This window comes from Parasteatoda tepidariorum, chromosome 4, assembly GCF_043381705.1.
Source record: "Parasteatoda tepidariorum isolate YZ-2023 chromosome 4, CAS_Ptep_4.0, whole genome shotgun sequence".
NCBI classification, from domain to species: Eukaryota; Metazoa; Arthropoda; class Arachnida; order Araneae; family Theridiidae; genus Parasteatoda; species Parasteatoda tepidariorum.
Genome location: NC_092207.1, coordinates 98,142,961 through 98,153,360, shown reverse-complemented (window position 1 = coordinate 98,153,360; position 10,400 = coordinate 98,142,961). Strand labels below are relative to the sequence as shown.

At 27.3% G+C, this 10,400-nt stretch overlaps 1 protein-coding gene across 3 annotated transcripts in view; it reads right to left on the bottom strand.

Moving 5' to 3' along the window:
* Positions 1-50: 50 nt before the first annotated feature.
* The window catches only part of LOC107451993 (uncharacterized), a 21,630-nt gene continuing 11,280 nt past the window's right edge, over positions 51-10,400 (bottom strand). For all 3 annotated transcript variants that reach the window (XM_016068257.3, XM_043043313.2, XM_043043314.2), the window contains exon 4: positions 51-8,032. In XM_016068257.3, the coding sequence (XP_015923743.1) occupies positions 7,756-8,032 (277 nt within the window). In that variant the 3' untranslated portion in view covers positions 51-7,755. The remainder of the gene's footprint in view (positions 8,033-10,400) is intronic.

Genomic DNA, 10,400 nt, shown 5'->3' with positions numbered 1-10,400 from the left:
GTAGAATTTTGCAGAGAAATTTTTTTTTTTAAATAAGAAAAAAAGTCAAATTTCCAGCAATATAATTTTATTTATAATAGAATATATATCACAGCAATAATAAAAGATTAAAATTAGTCTTAAGTTGATTATTCTTAGGTGAAAATTAACAATACAATAAAAAATAGTATAATTCATAAATACAAACAAAACTCGAAAAAGAGACTCATATCATAATAATATGTTTAAAAAAACTGATTAAACAAACAATTAGTAGAAAAAATCACAATTCAGATAAAAACAAGTAGTACATACAATGTAACAAAAAATAATGAAAAATATTAAAAGTGTTTATTTTTTTTAATATATCTATCATTAGTTGTTAATAATAAAAACAACTTTCATAACTGTGCATTAAATAGTTAGTAAACATTTGTTTAAATATAATACTTTTGTAGCACTGAGAGACATATACAGCATACATTGTTGATTATAAAACATCTTCAACATTCACTTTCTATGAAGCTCATATAGAGATACAATATATATGTGCTTCGATTTGCTAAACATATTTTAAAAATTCTTTATTTATTTTATAATATAATCCAGATTTAATAAATAAAGGATGCAAAAAGTGATTACGATCAATTAATTAGAATATAAATTTTTAAATGATACATAATAAATAGTTTGAGCATTACAAACTATGGTTATACATATTGTTATATTATATATATATTATATATATATTACAGATATAATCATAACCAAATCTAATTTATTGCCAACAAAAGATTGATCTAGCAAGGTTCATCTGCTCTTTCGGCATTATTTCTGAACTTTCTTCTAATAAAAATATGTGTAGATCAACAAAAAAAAGTTTTTTTAATTTATATATTGCTACAGTAAGAAAAAAAAAACGGACAAATTTAGCAACTTTTATACAATCTGTAAAATAAATAAAAATAAAAACACTTTACAATCAAAGTTTATTCTTATAAAATAAATTCTGGGTAAAAGTTAAAATGAAATCAAACATAGTTTTTTTTAGTAATCATTAGAATTAAAAAGTTTCGTTGCCTTTTTTTTCCCTTTTATTTCACGTAAGTTCTAAATATATGTAAGTTCATTAGAATACTTTAAAGAACAGCTTTAAAGAAAACATATTTTACATGATGCTGATGAAAAAAAAATGTAACAAAGAAGAGAACCATGTTCATATATTTGTTTAAACTTTAAAATAAATGCTCATAGAAGAAAAAACTGATAAAAGTTTGGTATTTTTACTTAGTTACCCATTAAAACATTTCCGCATTAAAGAGGTAAAGAAAATATGTTTTTTTGGACTCATACAGCTCAGAACCTTGATAATATTTCAATAGAATGAGATTATTGTCTCCCCTTAAATAATGCCTATATTCATACATTACGACATTCATACATGCTATCAAAATATATTGGCTATGAATTTTATACAGGACCAGCTACGTTAGTTCATTTTTAAGTCAAACTTGCGAAGAAAACAAAAATTTAGCAACTACGGATTTCGACATATTTTTCAGAAGAAAAAAATAATCTGAATAACAACTGCAGTTGAAATATAATAACAGAATGAGAGATTAAAAATAAAGAAGAACCACACTATTGATTTTCATGAAATTAATAGCAACACAAATACAAAATAAAATAAATGGAAAGCCAATATAATTCTGCATTCTTAAAAAAGGGAATGTTATTTTTAACAATTATGTACATAAAAAGTTCAAGATAAAATGCAAGATGAGATTCAAATTACTTTCTAAAACTATATAATTATTGATATAAATGCAAATTAATTAAAAATGAGTTAACACTTTAAAAGCTTGCCTTAAAACTAGAAACGTTTTACGTAAGAAAAAGGTAATAAATAAACCAAACTTTTCATTTAACAGTTTTCTTTTTCATAATTGTGACCTTTATGTTTTTTTTTTTAAAAATAACTTAATGAAAACGGAAAAAAATATTAAATTTTTAAACAACATTATCTCTCAATTTCTAAAGTTTAGACACCTTTTTAAAGCTTTAGACAATTTTTTTAAAATGCAATAATATCCATTTCTTAGTTCATATTTTAATAATAACAATCTCCATGTAATAATATATTATCACAATATCTTTATGCAAGAAATAAAATTTGATATGCATATACTTAAGATACTAATAATAGTTTCCATGCAAGTAGCGACTTAGTCTACTAGCTAGACTATTAGAAATTACAAGTAAAATTTCATTTAAGATTTCAGTTTATAAGCTCTTTAGTTTCTCAAATTGAGAATAATACTTTAAATGGAATTAAAAACAAATTATTATTTTAGACAAATGTCGAAAATCTCACGATACTTAACAATTGATTATGAAGAAGTCTAACATACAATAACCAATAATCTTAGCAGTCTGAAGTGAAATAAAAAAACCATTTAAATAAATAAATAAGGAAACAGTTTATGAGGATTTAATTCTTGAAATAATTATAGCGTATTTCAATATTGTCTCAGATAAATAGTGAGAAGTGACTAATTATGAAGAAGTCAAACAATTTTAAAAAATATGAATGAGTGTTTAAAATTTTAGTAAGAATTGAATAGTTCTAAAAGTTCTACAACAAAAGTAAAAAAAGAACAATTTAAGAGACTATTTAATAAAGATAGAAAAAACTAAACCTTAAATGCAAAAAGTTATACTAAAAACATTAAATATTTTAACAACAATATAAAACAGATAAATATCAAATTTTATATTTTGGAGTTATTTTTATACAGACATTTAAATTTAGTGGACCTTTTTTCTGTTAGCTAACACTTTATATATGTTTTAAGTATGATTTTAGACATAGCTTTTTATATCTTTAATTTATTTCGGTAAACACAAATACATTGTTTTCCTAAGACAAATTGTTGTAATGAAAAAACTATGCAACTACTATTTTTTATACCTTCTTGAGAAAAAAAAAATTGTTTTAACAAAAAGGCACTGAGCCTTAATGTGTTATTTATTTCATGATATAAATAAAAATTTTGTTAACAGTAAATAAGCAGAGTATTAAAATGAAAGCACTAAAGTAACTTAAAGCAGAAGATTTTTGAGTTCATGACTAGAAAAGAAACACAGCAAAATTAGACGGAACACAGTTTCTGTTTTTTTGCTAAAATGAATAAGCAAAATGAAATTCATTCAACTAAAAATATTTTGTACAATTTTGAATTGATTGTCGCTAATCAAATGATACATAAAATCAAGTTTACAGTTCTTAAAAAAGCATGTTCAAAAGAACTGAGATTTACTTTTCTGCAATATGAGAATTTTCATTTAAAACTTTTCTACAAATAAAATGAAGCATCGGTAGAAATTCAAGAAAAAGCATTGAGCTCCTTAATTAAAATACCGAAGAAATTTTGTAAAGATGATAATATAATATGAGTATAATCAATAGATGATGTAGTATAACAGCATTGAATAGCGTCAATACATTTTAATAAGCCAAATATGTGGAAATTTTCCAATGGAAATTCATTGATATTAATATCTCTAAAATCTAATTTAGTTATATAGTTTAAAATACTTTAAAAAATGTTGTAAATTTATTTACAAATTTATACATTATAAACTAAAATAAGTTTGGATTACCTATAAAAACTATGTGCAAAAATTGTAAATCAAGCAATTACAACAAATAACATGTTTCCAATTTTGGAAAGATACAACTAAGATATATTTTCATTATAACAGTTCAAACAAAAATAAATATTGGGGTTCTACAAAGTAATGGAATATTAAGTTGTTGCTCAAATGCTTTAATTAATAATTTTAGAGAATTCATGAAAATTTAGATACAGCATAACTAGAGATTACTTTAAGATTTCCGCATCAAAGAGGATGAGTGTAATTAATGGGCAGGCTTTAAATAAATGCATAAATTTATGTTGCTTATTTCACTAATAAGTAATACATATTTAATAGAAGATATTATTCCCTAACAGAAGTTATAAAGCAAATCTTTATTATATCATTATTAATAAGCACTAAAAGATAATGGGGAAAATTATTTTCTGGAAGAACAGTGATTCCCAAAAGGTATTACACGGAACCATAGGGTTCTGAAAAAGGGTTCCATGTTTGCACGAGTACGGAGAATCAGTATTTCTTTTTTTTATCCAGTCTCGAAAACTGCAATATTTATATGTAATAAATAAATGATTATTTACTTAATATTATTTAAGTTATTTTTTATATTTAAGTAAAATGTCAGCAAAAAAATTCTAAAATTTAAAAAAATATAAGTAATAATTCTCATAACAATAAATAAAATAAATTATGAAAAAGATATTCATAAAAAATAAAAAAATGCACTGATATCTCTCAAACTTTTCAATTCAAAATTTTCTGATAACGAATTCTCAAAATTTTTAACAGTTTTTTTTTTTATATTATCATTTAAATAAAAACCATAACTGAGCATTTGCCAAACCTAACCTAAAACCTAATTCAGAACTAAACAAAAAGTCATTCTAGTCCGACAAATTAAACTGCCTGACATAAAATTTAATTTTAAATGTATTAGAAAAAATTTCATACTTCATATTAAATATTTTACCAGTAGTATTTTTTTTTTTGATTAATATGTTCACAATTAATAATGAACTTAATTTATATAGTTGGGGTTCTGCTAAAAGTTAGGGCTAAATAAGTGAAAAAAAATTGGGAACTGATATTCTAGAAGATTGAAAAACTTATATTACATGTGAGCATTTGTTATTTAACTTACTGAGAGTTTAATTTTTATTTTAAATAAGGGAAGGGTGATAAAATTATTTTTTCATTATGTAAATTTATGAAAATATACATAATTTATTTCAAAACAACTATGTTCTAACCAGAAAAAGAGTTCCTGATTGAAATACACAATCAAACCAATTAACAGTATTATTAGTTTTTAAACATACATTTAGACTACAAAATATATTTGTAAGACAAAATTGTATCAAGAGGAAAATTTACAACCATTTTTATAACAATTATATTGTAATTACCAATTATGGAACCAAAAAGAAAAAAAAAAGTTTAACCAACTTTAACATTTATTATTTTGTTTCCTAAATTTATATAACTTTGAATGATGGCTTTAAAAGTAGGTCAAATTAATTTGTTTACAAATTACACAAATGCCAATTAACAAATTAGACTGACTAATGTTGTTAACAAAAATAACAATCCACAACTCAAATAATAATAATAATGGGGAAAGAAAAATAGCTGATCATTATTTTAATTTTTTGTGTGCTTAGGAAAAATATAAATACTGGTGTTTTGATAAGCTCGATTTGATTCTAAGAAAAGTCAACACTTTTTACCACTAACATGAGCCAAAAATGTTGCATGGGAAATTTACCTATTTGAATAGTAATATCTACTACATCTTTTTGCATCTGCGTATTTATCTTAAAATTTGTAACAAAAAATTACAAATTTATAAGCCATATAAGTTAACATAAATATAATGAATAATTTGCATTTCTCATTTAATTTTTTAAAAAAAGTAAAAAAAAAAACGGAATATATTTTTTGTTTAAGATACATATTTATTTCTTCCAATGCCCACCGGGGGAATAACCTTCCGTCATACAGGTATTTACAGGGCAGATTTGTGGGCCACTTTTTCAGGGACACCCTATTAGGTGGGCCAACGTTGCTCCCACTGTAAGGAAAGATGGTACAGAGAATGAAAGAACATCCATGCCTTACCCGGGATTCGAACCCAGAACACAGGCCGGTCGTCTCAATTAAGTTATTTATCTACTGATAGTGTTAACAGCATATAGCTATCATATCTTAATAACTTTTAAACACATGAATTTCATCAAAAAATATTCAACAAAATGTCAAATAATTTAATTGATTCTATAATCACAACTGCACGTTTGATATAAGCAGATCTTTTCGGATTAATATATTTCATGGTCAATAAAATGAAAAAAAATATGCATTTGAAATTTATGTACATATAGGTACTTATTTGTCTCTCAAAAATTTTAAAACTCTTAAGAAAACTTAGATATTATATTTATTTATCGAATAAATATTTTTGGAAAATGTAATATATAGAAAACTCTTCAAATAGATATATAAATATATATATATTTAAAATTTTAATACTATAACTTTAAATAATTCTCCATTAAGAGGCGATGACACCTTAGCTGAAAAATAAGAATAACTCTTTGAGACCATCAAAAATAGAATAATAAAAAAATAGAATAATTAATACAATAGTATTTTCTATCTTTTTAGAAATATTCTTAAATTAAAAGAACATAAATTCCTTAAATCTAACCATGATATTTTTACTGCACAATTCGTCAATACTTTTGAGACATAACTACATCAATTTCAGATTTTGAGCACTTTTTTAAATTGGCTTTTTGAGCAGTTTCTTGCAGCTGGTAGAATCTTACTTTATTGTTTATTATATGTTTATATTCACTAAAACAGACACAATTGACTTGAGACATAACTAACATTTTAGCCGTATAATACATTTAAGAAATAACTAGTAGATTCTAAATGTAACATTCATAGATAAATTATAGTGCAGCCAAATCATAAATTTAATTGTACTCATTTTAGATTTTATTTTACTTATTTTTTTGATTTCAACTAATAAACATTGCATTAACTAAATTACAATAGTATTCCAATTATATGGAATGTTTTAAAGTGAATAATGACTCAAAATGAAATTTTATTGCGAAATAACTGAAAAGATCTGTGAATTAAATTAAAGTGGTGAGAAGATAACAAAAGCTGAAAATTAGCTAAGAAATAAAAAATTGTCAATATTTTTAGACAGAAGAAAGCCTATTTCCAATTTTGAGCACTTTTCTTAATTGGTTTTTTGAGCATATTCTTGAAATTGGTAGAATTTTATTATATCTGTATTGTCTACTGTATGTTTACATTCAATTAAACTGACAGAACTAACCTAAAACTATCCATTTAAGCCACATAATACATTTGAAAAATAACTAGTAGATTCTAAATGTAACATTAATAGATAAAGGAAGGTGCAGACAAATCATAAATTTGATTTGTTTCAATTTTACACATTCTTTTTTTCTGATGATTCAATCTAGCAAATATTGCATTGATTAAATTACAATAGAATTCCAATTATCTGGAATGTTTTGGGGGAAATAAACAATGACAGGGGATGACATTTTAAGGAAATTAGAGAGATCTGAGAGTTAAATGAATGGTAAGAAAATATGAGAAACTCACAAAAAATACTAAAAAGATTTAAAAAATTTTCTTAATATCAATTTAAAAAATTAGCATAAATCAAAAATCTGCTTTGTTTAATTAAAATAATGCTAACTGAACGAGAAAAAAAAATTATTCACATAATAATGGAAAAAAATAATTCCAATGCGTTTTCCCCATTGTTCACAGGGTAGAGTTAAAAAAACTGTTTGCTTGATAAGTACTTTTAATTTTCGCAAAATATTTAACAGTTTTTTTTAAACATTTTCTATCATTAATCAGGGTAATAGTAATATTTTTGATAATACAGGTTGGGTTATGCTTATATTCGTGTAGATAATTGGATTTCTAATGTTAAACTTTTCACAAAATACTTCTAACGAGTAAAATGTGACAGGTAAACTGAAAGAGGATAAACACTCACTTATTGTAGAAAGTAGACATATAAGATAAAGTATCCTCATGAAATTAAAACATACATATTTAATCCGCACCAGATCTCACTTTGTGATAACCGCCACTTTTCGGTACGCACCACTCGTCTTCAGACTCATCCTCCTCTTCATCTTGAAACTCCTTGTTTTTCTTTTCATTGTAATTTAAAAGTTTCTTGTCTTCTGTCTGTTTACTTTGCAGCTGCATAATATTTGCTTCCTGAGAGATGGATGTCATTTGGGATTTCCCACTGTTGCCACTTTTCTGGAAAAAACTAGTTGGCAAGCTAGTTTTTGAAATAGCTTGATTTTTTGAAGCTAATGACCTAAAACAACAATAGATAGATAAACACATAGTTTACAGCAAGTTTAAAATACAAAAGTTTTGTAAGAGCATTCAAAAATAAGAGAAATATTAATAAAAAATATATTTAAGTCTTGAAATTGATAATTCTGCATATAAAAAGGAGTTAGCAATCTGTTGTTGCTAATCTCGGAATTGTCTGGCAGCGCTAGACGACTCCCATGAATCCAAACACCTCCAAAAAGTCCATAAAAAGATTGGAGTCTTGCAGGATCTCATCTTTACCGAACCCCAAACAAGTCAGAATATGCGCAGGGGAAGGGGGGCATGTCTATCGAGCACCAGTGACACTTAGGATAAGTTTTTTGGCCCCAGTTGAAAGTTAGGGATCCAGTGTGGCCACTCAAGAAGCGTGAAAATACAGTTTGATGGGCTCTCGATCTAAGATTGAAAGATTCTCCCGGTTAGCAATCTAATTTGTATTAACGAAATTTCACTAACAGAATGCACAGAAACATCTCACTACTTTCATGAATATTGTGTTTTTTTTTCACTCATTAACAATTTAGAAATGTGGCTTAGATTTATATTGCACAGAGCCCTTCATATATAATGTATGCTAGGTTTGTAAATAGAAATGTATTTAAGAAATTTGATTTCAGTAAATTTAAAAAAAAAAATTTTTTTATCATTTACTTAGTAAGCTTACCGGACAAAAAATTAGTCACCCTAGTGCAAACACCGATGAATCTTTAGGTTTCGTTAGATGACTCAGTGGTCAAGTGACGTGCTCAACTGCATGCACACTGCTTCAACCTGATCAAAAACAAGTAGCTATCAGTGAGATATTTTTGTTTGAAGCGGAAATTGTGTGCAAATATGGGTAAGAGTAAAGATGTGATAGAGTGGTAAAATGGGGAAATTGTGTTTGGCCGTGCCAATGGTTATATGGTGAATAAAGTTGCTGGATTTGTTGGCGCTTCAAAGCTGACTGTTCAACGTGTCTACAAGCAGTCGTGTAATATACGTGGTCACGAAAGACGCCGTCAGAATTGTGGTTGGAAAAAGATCCTGCATGAAAGTGACTGGAGACGCGTTTCACGACTTTTCAGTCAAAATCTCTTCCAAACTGGACAGGAATTACTTCAGTTACTAAATGAAGATCCATCCCAGTCCTTTAGAGAGAAAAAATTGCGAATGGAGCTGCATGCAATGAACATATGGAGTCGAACATCTCGTAAGAGGTCATTGCTCGCACTTGCACATAAAGCTGCGCGACTTCAGTGGGCTAGAAGTCACCGATCATGGGCAGTCGCTGACTGGCGGAATGTAATATGGTCTGAAGAATCACGCTTCTGCATTTATTCAAAAGAAGCACGTCTGCAAGTGCAATGCAGACCAGATGAAGCATTTCATCCTGACTGTGTGCAAGCATAGGTTCAAGCTGGAGGTGGGTCTGTCATGACGTGGGGGTACTTTTCTTATTATGGATTGGGCTCCTAACTGAGGGGGCCACTAACATGATCCAACATGTTTATTTGAAAGTTCTGGACAATTAGGTTGTTGCCTTTCAGTCACCCTCTTCATGTAAAGTGTGTTGTCGATACCCCTATTTTTCCAGATGACAACAGCAAAGTTCATGCTGCTGGAAGTTTATGTGACTGGTTTTATGAACACTCAGACACTCAATTACATCTCGGCAGGCCAGCAAAATCACCTGACTTGAACCCCATTGAAAATTTGTGGAACATGTTGGAACAACGGGTAAAGCGCCAAAATCAGCATTCTTACAATTTGGTGAATTTGCGCGATCAAATCCTCAACGAGGGGCTTAAACTGGATTCGACGTACTTGCAAAACCTTTTGGAATCACTTCCTAACCGAATCCAGGTGGTCATCAAATCTAAAGGCGGTGTTACACGTTATTAAATGACCTTTTTCATGATTTCTCTAATGGTGACTAATTTTTTGTCCGGTGAGCTTATATTTTTAATGTTAATTTTAAGTCCGGTTAGATTCAAAAAGATTTAAAAAAGTAGAAAAATATTTACTGCAGTTTATTGTACATTGCGCCAAAAAAAGACCACTTTGAATAACTTTTGATCTCATTCTTAATGATTTGAGGGGGTGATCTCAGATTTGCAGCAATTTAAACATAAGTGCAGACAATATTGTAAGTTACGAAATCAGACACAAAACGTACTTTCTCTGAATAAACATATATTTTTTTTTACATATTTGGAATCTAGACACTTGAATTAGGGGGGGTAGACAAAATTTTAAAACAATTGGGTCGTAAATTGGGTTGCAATAAAGGTTTATATATTTGGCGATAGTCCAGAAAACCGCCAAAAAAAGTCGCCTGCGCAAATAAATATTTTAAGATAACC